Below are 17,649 nucleotides of genomic sequence, written 5' to 3' on the forward strand. Positions count from 1 at the left end.
AGAACATAAGGATACTTCCATTTTTCCCCACTTCCTCCTTCCTTTCTCTTTTTTCTCTTAGTTTTTATGATAACTCAATTTTAATTTACTTTATAATCACAGGCTCAGTACTACCCTAAATATAGTGTTCAAGAAATAAAAAAGTAGATAACCATTGTTCTACAGGAATATAGTAAAAGCCTATAAAATATAATCAAATCATAAGATATCAATTTCATTCTTATACATTCAGGTTTGGGTTATTATTGCTGTTGTTAGTTACCACAAATCAGAGAAAACACATGATATTCATCTTTTTTAGTCTGATTTATTTCACTAAGTATAATCATCTCCAATTGCATTCATTTCATTGCTAAAGACAGGATTTCCTTCTTTGGTATAGCTGAGCAAGTATTTCATTGTGTATGTATACACATTTTCTTTATCCAGTAGTATGAGAGCTTTAAAGCATGACATCAATAATGTAATATTTCACTAGATTAAAATTTTTTTCTGAAAAATAAAAGTGTGAAAAACTACTTAAATATTATTTAAAAGGAGAATTAGGAATATAGATTATATTATATATGACCATATATTAACAATAACAAGTAATTTGGGCCTCATTTCCTAATGCATTAAAGAAAATAATTTATCTAGATAACTGATTCATCAATTACTTATAAAATGTAATAATATTGGAAGAGCCAATATGTTTGACCTCCCTGGAACATAGAAATTTTGTAAAACACAGATATAAACATCTAATTGCCAAATTCTTTATTTATCAGAGGGCTAAGCTTGTGATTATGAAATAAATTCAAAGTATGTCATTGTACAAATTAAAACAAAAATAAAAGGAGAATGAGGAGGGAAGGTGGAAATGAGGGGAGTAGGGAGGTAGTTTGGGAAGTATTATTCTGCTCTTAAAGCTGTGTATATGAAGTACAGGAAATGCTTAGATCAAGTGTCAGCAGTAAAAAAAAAAAATAAAAAAAATTTTTGACAGGCAGAGATAGACAGAGAGAGACAGAGAGAAAGGTCTTCCTTTTCCGTTATTTCACACCCTCACCCCCCAAATGACTGCTATGGCTGGCGCGCTGTGCTGATCTGAAGCCAGGAGCCAGGTGCTTCCTCCTGTTCTCACATGTGGGTGCAGGGCCCAAGGACTTGGGCCATCCTCCACTGCCTTCCCGGGCCACAGCAGAGAGCTGGACTGGAGGAGGAGCAACCGGGACAGAATAAGGCGCCCTGACGGGGACTAGAACCTGGGGTGCCAGCGCCGCAGGCGGAGGATTAACCAAGTGAGCTGCGGCGCCGGCCAGCAGTAAAAAAATTTTAACAAAATATCAGTATAGATACATGATAATTAAAATAAATAGCGATGTTCAGTTTTGTTAGTATTCTGTGAAGTATAAATTGAGAGAAGCCATGAGAAAATATTTTCACTTTTCAAATTATCAACATTTAAAAATAATAATTTTCGGGGCCGGTGCCATGGTACACTAGGTTAATCTTCTGCCTGCGGTGCCAGCATCCCATTTGGGCGCTGAATTATAGTCCCAGTTGCTCCTTTTCCAGTCCAGCTCTCTTCTGTGGATTGGGAAAGCAGTGAAGGATGGCCCCTACACCCACATGGGAGACTAGGAAGAAGCACCTGGCACCTGGCATAGATAGGTAGGTAGATAAGCGTAGCTCCTGCCGTTGTGGCCATTTGGGGAGTGAACCAACGGAAGGAGGACCTTTTCTGTCTCTCTCTCACTGTCTGTAACTCTACCTGTCAAATAAATAAATAAAAATCTTAAAAAAATAAAAATAATAATTTTCCAACCCATATGTGCTATTATAAAACTTATTTATGAAAGAATATTTTCAAAATTTTGATTCTTTTTAAAATATATATCTATATTGAAAAAGAATTTATCTTATGCAACATGGTGAAGGATGCATTAAAAAATATAAAATATTTTCTTATACCATAACTTTGATTTTGCTTCTTTATATATGGCTAAATTTCTCTTTAATCAAATTACATTTGCTGATATTCCTTTGTGTCATCTAAAAAAGTATATCTTAAAAGTCTCATCTCTGAGATTAAATACTTTAATATGTTTTAGAATATACTATAATAATGTAAGAATAAATAATCTCATTACAACACCTTAAATTGATAATGGGTAACACATAGGGCAATGTCTTTCTTTGAACATTATTTTAGTAAATAATAAAATATAAATATTAATTATATATAAAAATAAATTTGAAACAAACTAATTAGGTTCTAAAGCATTGTCTTTTCACTGCTTAATCTATTCTCTTACCTTCCAGAATATTTTAACTTACATTAAAAGTTAAAACATTAAAACTGATTCTCATAAATCAGTGGATAATTTGACAAGAAAATATTTCAAACCTCTGTTATATCTTAGTCCTACTAAATATAATGATTTTTAAATTTTCATAAAGTAAATATTTAGTAGCAACAAATGAGTTTCAAAATTATCTCAAAGTCTTCTGAAAGAATTAATAATTAAAGCTCCATATATCAATAAACTAGTTAATCATTCAGAAATAAAACTTTTGCCCTAATCACTATTTCAAAGATTTGTTCTTAAGGAAGAAAAATGGTATGTATAGAAACAGTTATTTTCAGTTGGAAAAAGGAAAATAACTGGCAGGTGCTACTGTTTTTTTTTTTTTCTTGAATTTGAACTATTCTTTAAAGTTCTGTTTAGGGAAGCAGCATTAATGGAAAACATAGAGTGAGAGGTAGCACCACATTATCAGACATAAACCAGTGTCCGTAGCATGGAGGAATAAACAAATTAAGAATGGAGGGAAGATCCAGTATCCCTTACAATAGTAGTTTTTCATTTCATATGCAGCTTATTGTTTAATTTCTTATTTGTATTTCTAAATCTCCCTCCCACATCTCCCTCAAAGATTGATAAAATATGCTTTTTCATTTTCAGGATAGAAGTAAATGTATGGATTTTCTAAGCTCCTGTCTTTCTGATGGTAATTGCTCTATTAATAGACATTTTAAAGGCAGTTTTAGGTTTATAGAAATATTGAACAGTGAGTAAAATCCACTCCCATCCCTCCTAACAGGATACCTTATTGTCAACATGTATGAGGATGGTACGTTTATTACTATTGACGAAACAATATTGGCACACTATTATTAAACAAAAGACATAATTACGTTATATTTCATTCTTTGTGTTGTGCATTTTTTTTTTTTTTTGGACAGGCAGAGTGGACAGTGAGAGAGAGAGACAGAGAGAAAGGTCTTCCTTTTTGCCGTTGGTTCACGCTCCAATGGCTGCTGCGGTAGGCGCGCTGCTGCCGGCGCACCACGCTGATCCGATGGCAGGAGCCAGGTGCTTCTCCTGGTCTCCCATGGGCTGCAGGGCCCAAGCACTTGGGCCATCCTCCACTGCACTCCCTGGCCACAGCAGAGAGCTGGCCTGGAAGAGGGGCAACCGGGACAGGATCAGTGCCCCGACCAGGACTAGAACCCGGTGTGCCAGCGCCACAAGGCGGAGGATTAGCCTATTGAGCCGCGGCGCCGGTCTGTGTTGTACATTTTTAAAGGCTTTGACAAATGGATAATGTGTGTCTCCTTTTTTACTTTTCTATTGTATCATAGAAAATAGTTTCACAACCTTAAACATCCCTATGCTCAAGTTGTGAATATTTTTTCTCTTGCTAACTGCCACTTCCTGCAACCTTTAGCCACCATTGATCATTTCACTGTCTCCTGGAATTTTAGCTTTTCCAGAAAGTCATGTATTAAGATCTTACAGTATGTAGACTTTTCAAGTTGGCTTCTTCCGCTTGGCAAGGTACTTTTAAGCTTCCTTGATGTGGTGTGTGTGTGTGTGTGTGTGTGTGATTTGATAGCTCATTTCTTTATATCACTAAATGATATCCCAGGATAATCTCTTTCTGTGTATTTCACATTGAAGACATTTTACATGATTTTCAAGCTACTAAATTCTATTTTAGAAGTTTGCAGGTGTTCCACTGCCTACTGACATTTAATATTGTAGAGAATGAAATCCTGTTTTGTTTTCTACTCCTTTATGTATAGCCTACTTTTCAACCTAACTCCAGACATTTTTCTTCAGAAAGATAATTGCTTATGCTGGCATTGTTTCATGTTCTTTCTCCAAACAACTCTCCTTTCAAATAAACAATCTAATCTCTTCTTCTCTCATCTATTTCTAACGTATTCCTCTCATACCCTTTACTCTTTTGTCTTTACTTTCTGCATTCAAGAGCAATTTGTTTAGATTTGCCCTCTAATTCACTGTTTTTTTATTACCTGGTGTCATTTATATATTTCTTGAATGTTTAGAAGGATTTTAATTCCAAAATTATTTTTTGGTCTCCCCATAATTCTCCACACTAACCCGCTTTCCTTGGATGTGAAGTAGAAATTATGTTGCAAGCTACTAGACTAGTGCGGTTTTGTATTTCTATTTGCTTGTTTTACTTAGAGTAATAGTGAAAATTATGTCACTGAACTTGGTAAAAATAATTAACTTCTCTAAAAATATTATTGAAAAAAGAGATATTCTTTGCCTCAATACTTCTTATGCATCTTCCACATCTTTGAAGCAAGCACTCCAAAAATAAAATAGGTTACTTCTGATAATGTCACTTCTAATCTGTTTGATTGCTTTCTAGGACTTTTACATTGCTAGCGTTATGATATTCCTTTACACTTACTACTTTGTTAATTTAATGTTTCTTATTACATCCAACCACTCACTTCTGTTATTCCTCTCTGACCAATGATTTATCTGTTCTTCTTAAAGGAATAATTATGTTTATTCACATTGCTCAATGTCATTAAACCACTGATTTTCTTCTGTGTGATAGAATGCTGTTTACTTTATTAAGGACTGAGTTTATTTACTGGGTGCTAATAGAGGTTTTGTCTACTCTCTGTGTTTAGGAAGGGTGGTGATTTTTCTGCTATTTCTCTATCTTGAAAAGGAAACCTGACAGGGGCTGCATTGCTGAGGCCAGAGTTTTGCATTACTTGAATGCTGAGTTTCAATTAGGCCTGAGTCTGGTATCATGCAGATGCCAAAATAAAAAGGTCTTTAGTTTTGATGAACTGACAGGTCTTCAATCTCATCCAATACTTCATTCTTTCTGTAACTGGCATCATCTTGGCATTTTAACAATATCATTATTCATTATGTGGCAGAATGTAACTCACTCTACATTTATGTAATATTTACTAATAAATCAATTCAGTTGGTGCATCTTTGCAAGACTATCACAGATGGTGATATTATCAGATGGAGAACCTTGTTGATTTTAATATTGCCATTCATTTTGACTTTGATTGCTTCATTAAAATGATGCCTGCCTGCCAGGATATAACTACATACATGCACACACATACACACACACAAATACATCCCTATGTCTATGCACAAAACATGTATGCTTGCATATATATTCTGAGCACAATACCGGCCCTTCTTATATGGAGAAGGACCCCATACAGGGTCCTTTTTCCCTTTGGTATCATGGATCCAAAAGCACAACTGAAGTTGACAGTCAACAGCACAAGTTTATTCTGTGGCCAAAGAATGGAGAAGAAGGAGCCTAGCTAGAAAACCAGCTTCTGAATTTGCTGGGGAATCATAGATATAGAGCAACAAGGATGAGAAGGAGGAAATTGTTAATTAGTGGAAGGGATATTTATATATATTGTTGGAAAAGGGGTGGTATAATTCTTGGAGTTGGAGATTTTCCTTTTTTGTTTTTTGTGCTCACTTCTGATTGTTGTCAGGGCAAGAGTCAGCAGTCATGATGCTGATGGGAGTGCCAGTGAGTTTGAAAACTAGATTATCATGAATTTGCAGGTCTTCTGGGGTGTCTCAGGCAGCCCTAATGAGTCTGGCCAGTTCTAGTCAGAATGAGGAGGAATTTCTCACCACAAGATATTCTTTTCTCAAAGAGAAACAACGTCAGGCTGATGGATAGAAAATTAATTAGTCCATGTAGGAATTGCTCAAGGTAGCATGTATACATTTACATGTGTGTTTACTTCTCCATCTTTTGAAAGCCATGAGTTCACACTGATATATCCATTACCACAGGGTTTCTCTAGTTTCTAAATTTCTATATTTCTACTGTTTCATCTAACAGCAAGAAGTTGGTCCTATTATCCTCCATAAAAATACTTATTTGATCACTATGTAATGAATCTTTCTTAACAGCTGCTCGTCCCTTGCCTGCTCAAGTGCCCTGTTTGCCCTGATGAGACTCTGGAACACTGCTCAACTTCATCTCCCACTGTACAGCCCTATTCAGACTCTGTCACTCCATGCCAGGATGCCCTGTGAGAACACAGTGCTCTCCTCCCCTAGTGCTAAACATTCACACCAGGCGGCACCACGATGGGAGTGTCCTCCTCACTCACTGTGGTGCAGCATCCTATGTCATTTAACCCTTCTCTGGAGACATCTTTCTTTCCCTCTTGTAGTCACTACACTCCCCTCAGCCGTCACAATCCCTGCCTGAATGGATTTAGGGATGTCTTTTCAGGAAAGAAAAATAAACAGAAAATGGAAGAATACATTAGATTTTGATTTGATGTCATAATTTACAAATAATTTTAAATTACCAAATAATTTAAATCTGTATTTAAAATAAACAAATATGCTTTGTCAATTAAAAAATAAAACAGTGGTGGACATTGTAATGCACAGGGGTTAAGCCACAATGTGAGACACCTGCATGGCATATCAGAGTTCCTGGTTCCAGTCTCAGCTACTCCACTCTTCCTATACATCTCCCAGTGAAAGCTCCTGGGAGACAATGGATTATGATCTCACTACCTGCACTTCTGCCTTCCACATGGGAGACCCAGAAGGAGTTCCTGGTTCCTGACTTTAGCCTGGCTCATTCCTGGCTATTGTGGGCATAAGGGGAGTGAATCAAGGAATAGAAGATACCTCTCTTTCTGTATCTTTTTCTCTCTTTCTATCACTCTGCTTTCTAAATAAATAAAAAATCCTACTTATATAAAATACAATTTACAATGTGTGTGCATTTAACTAAAATAACAATAAATCTCTATATTGAATTATTTTGAAACAGCATCTTTCATTGGCATTCTCTCTTTAAAAAGAGTGACGTTTTAATACGATATTATATTTAAAATGTTCTGGAGTGATCCTTACTTACATTGGATTTTTTGTTTAATTGCTTCTTACTCTAGATCTGCCTGGTGAATTATTTTCTGTTATATGAATATGAATAATATCATGTCTAAGCTTTGCATCCTACTTTCCTATGCTGCCATCAGTTTATCTCTAAACTTAAGAGCCATGTTCTGTTTCTTTAAGGAACATGTAAAAACAAAACAAACAAGCAAAAAAAAAATAAAAAAGCCTTTCTTAAAAACATCTGCAACTACTGTCATTTGCTTTTCTCGCCAACTATGGCTAAGTTAATAAACTATTTAAAAACACAATTTGCCATATGGATAGCATAGCATTTATTTCTCTGTTGCTAAACATAGTAGTGTATTGGATGGATATAGCAGCTTTTGCATTGGCACAGAGAAGTAGTAGATTTTCCAATAACTGGTAAACAGGTGTTCTCAGTATTGGCATTAGAAGATTTACAATTTTCTCTGAGTGTCATTCTCTTCAAAAGTTTCAAGTATACAAATTAATAGCAAAGGTAGAAAGAGTATTCCAAACTTGCTGCCCTGATTAGAGCCAGAAACTAAAATGTAGAATGCAGCAACTTGTAAACATTATGGCTGTGTCTCCCTTTCATTCTTTGTAATCTTTTGCCACCGTCACTTTCCTTGGACAGATCCATTTTGTTTTTCAGCTATATTATTACAATAAACTCCTTTCTGTCTGTCTCCAAGCTTCTGTCTATCCATGAAACTATTCCCAGTGTCACTTAATTCCTATAATACCAGAATCAAGAACCTGTAATGGATCCAAAGTGTTCATGAAGTAAACTCCAAATACTTGAGTATCACCTTGAAGAGCCTCTATTATTTAAAACAATTACTAGCCGGCGCCGCGGCTCGACAGGCTAATCCTCCACCTTGCGGCGCCGGCGCACCGGATTCTGTCCTGGTTGCCCCTCTTCCAGGCCAGCGTGGTGCTCCGGCCGCGGCGGCCATTGGAGGGTGAACCAACGGCAAAGGAAAACCTTTCTCTCTGTCTCTCTCTCTCACACTGTCCACTCTGCCTGTTAAAATAAGTAAATAAATAAATAAATAAATAAATAAATAAATAAATAAAACAATTACTTTGGGGTGAGTGTGGTGGAGCAGCAGGTCAAGGCACCACTTGGGATGGCTGTATCCTATATTAGAGTACCTAAGATGGAGTTCAGCTTCTCTTCCAACACAGCTTCCTAATGCACACCTTGGGAGGCAGCAAATATTGACTCTAATACTTTTTTTTTTTAAGTCATAGCTATAGACAGAGAGGGGGAGAGACAGAGAGAAAGGTCTTCCATCTACTGGTTCACTTCCCAAATGATTGCAACCACCGGAGCTGGATGGATCTATCTTTTCTGTCCTCAGGCCTTGTGCAAGCAAGAAGTGAAGGGAAAGATAGAGCCTTAAACTGCCTGAACATAGAAGGCATCCCCCCAGATCAACACGAAACACTTCAGTAAGAAGTGACTGATTTATTGGCTCAGGGATTGAGGAAATCTCTGACCAATTGGTAGTGAATCACTCAGCTCACTGGGTAGACATTTCAGAGGTTGTATAGTATATGGAAATAGACATTACAGAAGTCCAGGGAAATCCCTAAGAACACACAACAACAGTTCAAAAAACAAGCAAGAATAAACTGTGGGTTTGAGATGGGGGCAATCTGGTTTCTAATTTTGCCACATTTTATTCTCTATGGATCTAATTTTCAACAGAAATTTAGGAGACATTAAGAGAAACAGAAAATGGCACAATCTGATGGAAAAGATGAACAGAGCTGTCTTTGAAGGAGTTCTGTTGCTGATCTTACTGAATCTGTCATCTACAGAAACATTGTCCATATTGAGATTAGGGAAAATGAGAACAAGCCATGGTGGTTCTCAATTCAGAATGTTCCATGGAATGATTTCCTTTCATTTTGAGCATCTAGGTGTATCCATATATAAGTAAATAATTTCCATTAATAAGAGAAACAATGTGTTATTGGGAAAATCCCACTTAAGTTTCTAAATCCTACAAAAGTGTCTTTATGTTATCATCTTTTTCAGGCCCTCCAGTCAATGTCACCTGCAACATCTTCATAAACAGCTTTGGCTCTATTGCAGAGACAACCATGGTAGGCATATCTCCTTTGTTTCACACTGGAGTGATTTATAATAACATTAATGGAAGTTTTCTGCTACTGTTATGTAATTTAAAACTAATTAATGAGATTTTAAAAGATAAAGTGAGTGGAATAAGTAGCAATCAACTGCATGTTATAATAATTTATTTAGAAATGATGTATCAGATGATTAATGTAAGTAAAAACAAGATTAATTATTCTCAACTCAATAACCTAATATTAAAACTCAAATTAAAACTCAATTTAACCATATAAATTAAATTTTTCTATGCTCATTAATAGCCAGAGGTAAGCATAGCCATAAATACTTTTCTGTACACTACATATTTTGTTATAATATAAACATTCTATTACTTATCCAAATAAATGTAGTATTGCCTAAGCATCATGGATAATAATTTAGAAAACTCCAATATATTTCTTCATATATCAGTATGTAATTGAGAATATACCATAAAATCAAGGTTTTTTTATTTTTTTTAAACTTTTATTTAGTGAATATAAATTCCAAAGTACAGCTTATGGATTACAATGGCTTCCCCCCCCCCATAACTTCCCTCTCACCCGCAACCCTCCCCTTTCCCGCTCCCTCTCCCCTTCCATTCACATCAAGATTCATTTTCAATTCTCTTTATATACAGAAGATCAGTTTAGTATATATTAAGTAAAGATTTCAACAGTTTGCCCTCACATGGCAACACCAAGTGAAAAATACTGATGGAGTAATAGTTATAGCATTAAATCATAATGTATAACACATTAAGGACAGAGATCCTACATGATTTTTTTTAGGAATTGATTAATTTTCTATGCCATTTCCAATTTAACACCAAGTTATTAAAGTTAAAAAACTTAAAACAATAATTATAGGTCATATTTACTCTGTTTTGAATTCTATAAATTCACATTATATATATATATTATTTGCCTTGTAACTTTTATTGTTTGAAAGAAAATAAAATGTAGAAATAGACACATGAACCATTGTCTCTCTGTAAAATTATTTATATGCCAGCTTTTTTCATTAACCATATGTACTTTTTCTTAAATTGCCAACTTTGTTAACAACTTTAACAAATATACTGATGGTTTTCAAAGTTGATTTTAATTAAAATATGATACAAAATACTTAGATTTATTAATTTCCAAAGTTATTATAAAGTAGAGAATTATGCCCTTTTTACATGTTTCAGTCAATTGGTAGTGAATCTTCCAAGAAAAAATAATCTAATAAGTAAATTATTACTTGTGAAGAAGAATGCATATGTATGTGTAAAGTATCTGTCTCAAGTAGAAGAGACTTTATATAGGCATCCTTTATAAAAAAGTATTCCCCTCATGGGTACAGTATTTAGTCAGTTGGCAGCATCTCTGTTATTCCATTTAAACTCAATGTAACTGCAATAAAAGCAGTAGTGGAAAACAATTCACCTCATGTTTTGGGGGAGTACATAAAATTATATTAAATACAGAGTATACATCAATATAAATGTCGATATATGAGTACATACACAGAAAGTATGCATATAAGTTGCTTACTGATGCACGGTATGGTTCTAGTACAATTATGTATTTAAAGTAGATATAATCCTGTTTCAGACTTTGACATGTAATGGATTCTGGATGAATATCTGACTTATGCCCTACCCTACATACTCAGTCCATATCTTCCCAATGTGAATGAATTGCCCCTAGCTTTGTTCTTCTTAGACTTTCAAAATCAATTTCTATCTCGGGAAGCATTCTCATTTTAATTACTTCTATATTTGCTATGTAATCCTAAGAACCTATAAGTGTATTTCTATATTTCTCTTTTGGAAGACTGCTTCCACCATTTAAGAGCAGGAGCTGGAAAGGTTTGCTGCTGAATCTGTCTTTATGAATAGGGGAAGAGACTTGGATAAAAAATAGACATAGCCAGGTTTTCTTCCCATTAAAACTTTAAGATTGTCAGGTCTCTAAAGGTTTCAATTTTTTTATGATGTACTTCATCAGTCTACCATTAAAATGGTTATAACACATTCTATAATGACTGCAACAGCTAACTTTCTTTTCTTTAATAACTTTAGACAGACTTCCTTTATAGTGTAATGTTCCACAAAATGCTTGCAGAACATTGCAAACATACTCCCACAGTGACCCTTGCTCAATTTTATTTCCCTTCTCTAGCACAGCAACCCTTTCCATTCCTGCATATTCCATCATCATTCATTCCCTTAGAAACTGTTTTCACAGTCACAAGCAACATCAATGGATATTAATCAAATGCCCTGGAGCTTAAGTATTACAAAATTAACTATGTCAATTCTGGTATTTTTCTTGTTCCAAACTCCTAAATGTGTGATGACTTTAATTCCACTTAAATGATAATATTCAAGATTGGTAAATTTTGAATAATATCAGCCAAAATAGCTGTGATTTGGTGCCTGTCTACACAGAAATAAAGAAATTTAGATACACAGCAGACACATAGAATGGCAGATGTCCTAAACAGCACTCTGGCCTCAGAATCAGCCCTTAAGGCATTCGGATCTGGCTCAAGAGCCCATGAGAGTATTTTAGGAATGGAAAACCAAGACACTCTGGAAAAAAAAAGAGAGAGAGAGAGAGAGAACCTAAATGAAAGATCTCTGTGAGTGAGATCCCAGTGGAAAGAACGGGACCATCAAAGAAGGAGGTACCTTTCTCTGAAGGGAGGAGAGAACTTCCACTTTGACTATGACCCTGTTAGAATAAGATCGAATTCGGCGAACCCTAAAGGCTTCCATAGCCTTGGCAACTCATGACTAGAGCCTAGGGAGATTACTGACGCCATAAACAAGAGTGTCAAATTGTTAAGTCAACAACAGGAGTCACTGTGCACTTACTCCCCATGTAGGATTTCTGTCCTTAATGTGTTGTCCAATGTGAATTAATGCTATAATTAGTACTGAAACAGTATTTTACACTTTAGGTTCTGTGTGGGTGCAAACTGATGAAATCTTTACTTAATATATGCTGAATCGATCTTCTGTATATAAAGAGAATTGAAAATGAATCTTGATGTGAATGGAATGGGAGAGGGAGCGGGATATGGGAGGGGTGCAAGTGGGAGGGAAGTTATTGGGGGGGAATCCATTGTAATCCCTAAGCTGTACTTTGGAAATTTATATTTACTAATTAAAAGTTTTAAAAAAAGAAATAAAGAAATTTAGAACTTCTAAAAATGTATTCTACCATAAAATGATATTTTGCTCCCACTTGGGTAAATTATTATAGTTTATTTACAGTATCTACTACCACCGTCTTGCAACTAAACTTCATCTCATTGTTTCATTATAGTATTTGTTTAAATTCATTTTCAAGTAAATATTTGTATAGTTTTATACTTATTCATGCAAGCAATGTATTCATATTATTTTTTCTATGAGAGAAAGCTTATATATTTTTTTCTATGAGGGAAAATTTAGGATTAGCATTTTCAGTGCTTCTTAAGTGAAGCATACTCCTGCAAATTTATGGTGAGTTATGAATAGAGCTTATATGCCAGGATAAAAGCACTAATAAATTTGGCTTTGTAGTAGATTGGATGGTTGTTTGTTTGTATATATATATATGATTTATGTATGATTTATGATATCATATGTATGATTTAAAAACATTCAGATTTCTTATTTTAAATATTGTTTATTTTTATAATATAAGTAATCTAAATCAGATAACATAATCTGTTTAAATTGAGAGTACAGGAAGGCAAATTATTTATAATTATTAATAGGTATCTTTCTGTCTGAGAATTTATAATTAAAATAAGGTCAATTTTTCAAATCTATAAATTTCTGCTTAATAAAGATCTTAAATAAGTCATCATTTTACTCACCAAAAAGAGTGAGCTCCTTCTGCTGGATTAACCTATAACCAATTGTACCTCTCCCCCACTTTCAAATACAGATCTATCTCCATTTAAGTTTATTATTTCATTTTTCCTCTAATAACTATTCCTTTAAAGTTACTTTTTATAAGCTTTGTTATATCAACTTTTGCATCTCATTCTTGCACAAGCTTTAAAATATTTGTGTACATTATTTAATGCTATTAACTCAAATTTCTCTTTAACTGTTAAATGCATAATTTTTGAATGCTTACTTGCTAGTCTTAATTTAAGATAGTGTCAATCATTCTCACTTAAATAGTTTTGTCTACAGAATATTTTGTGTGTTCATGATTGTGTATAACAAAAAGAAGCAAGCAAAAATGATGAAAAGATGTAAAGAGGTGCATAACATAAAAGATATCAAAAAATTTTTAGAGAATACATGACCTATTAATGAACAAAGTAGAAAATATGACAAAATTTATGGAACATCCTTTTTGTTCTTTTCCATGTCTTTATGATTTCTTTTTAAATGATTTATTTATTTGAAAAGCAGGGAATTGGGGCAGGGTGTGGTGGGGTGCACACACACACAGAAAGGGAGAGACAGAGAGAGAAATCTTTTTATTATTATTATTTATTTGAAAGTCAGAGCTACAGAGAGAGAAGGAGAGGCAGAGAGAGAGAGAGAGAGAGAGAGAAAGAGAGAGCTCTTCCATCCACTAGCTCACTCCCCAATTGGCCACAATGGCTAGAGCTGTGTTGATCCATAGCTAGAATCCAGGAGCTTTCTCCAGTTCTTCCCACATGGGTACAGGGGCCCAAGAATCTTTCATTCACTGGTTCACTTGCCAAATATCTGCAACAGCCTAAAATCAGGTGCCAGGAACCTGTAGGTCTCAACATGGGTGTCAGGGACTCAAGTACTTGGACCATCATCTGCTGCCTCCCTGGGTGCACATTAATAGGAAGCTATGTGAAGTATAAGCAGGACTCAATCCTAGGCACTCTGACATGGAATGCAGACATCCCAAGCAGCAACTTAGCCTGTTGTGCAACATAACCCACCTCATATGGGGTCTATTGATATATGAATTATTTTAATTTTAATTTACCAAATTTAACCTTGTTTTGCTTAAAGTTGTGTACCTCCTTGCCATACAAAAACCTTTCTTAAGATGATAGGATATCTTCTTATATTTTTGCTGGAAGAGTTCTACTTTTCTTATTTAGGTTGTAGTCCACTTGGAATTTGGTAAAGATTTCCATGTGTTATGATGTGAGGTAAACATTTATTGAATAATACTCCTGATAAATTGTAATAAAACCTCTATCATATATCCCTCAATTGAATTGGTCTATTTCAAGATTCTCAGATCCTTATCAGTGATCTATTCCTCTATGTCTACATGAATATCTTGTATTTAATATTACTTTGGACTTTTAAAAAAGTTTTAGTGGACTTTTTAATGGACTTTTAAAAATGTTTAATGAACTTTCTGTTGAAAAGTTCCCAAATGAATGCTTTTAACTCTTTTTCAATTCCTTTAAGTCCTAGTTATTCTTGGAATTTACTTTTTCATAAAATCATCTTTCTTGATGAGTTACACAAAATAAACTTAAATTTACATATATATATATATATAAGCATTCAGAGAATTTTCAGAATTTAAATGTTGAGTCTTCCTATCCACAAATATATTTTACCCTCTCCTTGAATATTATTATTATTCAACAGAGGCATACAATTATTTGTACGAATTTTAAAGTTAATCAATTTACCTCATTTTCTAAAATATAATTTTTCATTGCAAAATATTAGTCATATGTTTAACTCTTCATTGTTGATACACAGGACATTTTTTACATTGCTTTAACATGATTTAAATTTAGGCCTAATGCTTTATGGTTTGGTCTTGAAATTATGCCATCAAGGCACAATAACACATTAATTTCTTCCTTTTAGTACTTATATGTTTTGTTTTTTTCTCAATATGTTAATATAGACAATATTAATAAAACATATTTTTCCTGATTTTAAATTATCTGTATACCTCTGCAAATAATAAATAAATAGTATGTATGTGTTTGTGCTTGTAAAATTTGCAGAGGAATACAGATAATTCCCCTGCATCCTGTGCCAAGTTTCATCATATTTAGTGTGATTCCTTCGTCAGTACTAATGAATAAATATTGATCTTCCTTTGTGATCTAAAGTCTAAATATTTTTAGTCCCCTTTAGTTTTTGCTTCTTTTTTTTTATTATTTTATAGGATTTTGAACAGGACAATACATTATATTTAGTCATCATGTCTCCTTTGGATCTTATAGATTATGTTTTTTCACATTAATTTTTTTGTTCTTCTTTATGACTCTGTATGGAGATTAGCTTGATATTTTGTGAGCATTTCTCTGTTGAGTTTATCTGATACTATTTTTATGATTAGACAGGGATTATGAGAGTTTGGAAGGAAGGCCGCACAACTCTAGTTTTGGTTACAGAACTCTTCCCAGTTGACTCCAAAATGGTCTCGACCATTTTGTTTTCTGAACACTTCCTAGAATTTTGGAGTTAAAAAGATATTCCATCTCCTATACCTTCAAGGCTTGGGTCACAGAAGAGTCCTTTCTCCAAGGAACCCTAATTCCCTTCATCAGAGAGAGGGATTAACATCCAGGTCAGGGTATACCAACTGCAACTGGAGTGTTAATGCTTCTAGGCCTTCTTAGCAGGCAAAGCTTAGAAATGTGTGTATGTGCACATGTGTGTTCTCTTTCATTTGATATTCCAACTGTTTCTTATTAATATTGATCAAACAATATATTGTGCGATATTGAGATTTTTTCCTAAATTTGATATTTTTTAATTAAACTTTTATTTAATGAATATAAATTTCCAAAGTACAGCTTATGGGTTACAATGGCTTCCCCCTCCCAAAACTTCCCTCCCACCCACAACCCTCCCCTTTCCCGCTCCCTCTCCCCTTCCAATCACATCATGATTCATTTTCAATTCTCCTTATATACATTAGTTGTAGTATTTGTTTGTGAATATCTTTTTATTTTCTAAGAATATATTCATACAAACTCTTAAGACTTCTTAGAGTTACCTAACTACTGCTTCCTTTCCATTCCTTGTATTTCAAATCTCTCTCCTCTTTGTTCCCCACCCCCAACCCATCCCCACTTTCCATTCATATCTTATTGCACTGGTTAAGAACTCCTGCAGAGCACTAAATAAAATAGATGGAGAATGGGAATCTTTGTCTTTTTTTTCCTGATGTCAGTAGGAAATCATGCAATATTTCACCATTTAGAATGGTATTAAGTATGGACAGGAGTTCTTGTTCTCTCTCAGAAATAAATAAATAATATAAATTGATCATGGGGAAGTTGGTATTATTTATTTCATAAGTATCTGGTAAAATTCACCAGTAATGCCATTTGGGCTGGTTCTTCTATTTGTGAAAGTTTGTAAATGACGGGTTCTGTTCCTTGAACAGATTTTCCCATGAAGTCAGTTTTATAATAGCTTTTTAAATAAAACATTCATTTATTTGAAAGGCAGTCACACACACACACACACACACACGGGGTGGGGGGGAGAGATCATTCATTTTCTGGTTCATTCCTCACATGGTCAAAACAGCTGGAGCCAGGCCAGGCCAAAGCCAGGAACCTGGAATTCCATTTGAGTTTCCCATGTGAATGCCAAGGATTCAAGTACTTGAGCTGTGATCTGCTGCTCCCCAGGTATATTAGCAGAAGCTGGGTCATAAACAGAGCAACCAGGACAAGAACTGGCTCTCTAGTATGCAATGCTGTTGTCTTAAGTAGTGTCTTAACTGCACTAAAATACCTGCCCCAGGTTTGTTTGTTTTGTTTTGTTTTCCAAAATTCTTCCATTCCTTTAAAATTAGTCATTTATTTAAGCATACCTAAAATATCTTTTGTTTTTAACTTGAGGAATATTTTTTAACTTCTTTTTATTTCACGTGCTGATAGCTTGGTTTTACTCCTTTCTTTTTTCTTAACTAGTATACATATCAATGTATTTCATTTGTTCTGCCAGGGGCTTTTACTGTGTTATAAATCTAGGTCACTATTTATCTTCTAAGAATAAAATAATCAATGCATATCTCTTCATTTGTGCTTTCTGTGAAATATTCCATATTGTATTATCTGATTGTGTTCTCTGAACCTCAATCTCTCAGAATTTCTATCACTTTGTATTTTTCTGTCTCTCCCTCTTATCATTTGATAAATAAATTATTGAAAATTTATAAATATCCCAAATAATCTATTTCATATCAAACCATTTAAGACTTCTTCACTGAAAATAATTCAATGACTTACATAAAGGCAATTCAAGCAATCTATGATGGTCTTTTTCTTGTGCTACATTATTTGGCTTTGTTATGACTGCATTTTTCCTTGTGCTAGTTTATCACAGTTCAGTGACATTCTATT

The 17,649-nt window shown here is 34.3% G+C and overlaps 1 protein-coding gene across 2 annotated transcripts in view; it reads left to right on the plus strand.

Annotated features, from left to right (window-relative positions):
- The window catches only part of GLRA3 (glycine receptor alpha 3), a 154,839-nt gene that overhangs the window by 48,995 nt on the left and 88,195 nt on the right, over positions 1-17,649 (plus strand). For both annotated transcript variants that reach the window (XM_062213060.1, XM_062213061.1), the window contains exon 3: positions 9,250-9,317. In XM_062213060.1, the coding sequence (XP_062069044.1) occupies positions 9,250-9,317 (68 nt within the window). The remainder of the gene's footprint in view (positions 1-9,249; positions 9,318-17,649) is intronic.

This window comes from Lepus europaeus, chromosome 16, assembly GCF_033115175.1.
Source record: "Lepus europaeus isolate LE1 chromosome 16, mLepTim1.pri, whole genome shotgun sequence".
NCBI lineage: Eukaryota > Metazoa > Chordata > Mammalia > Lagomorpha > Leporidae > Lepus > Lepus europaeus.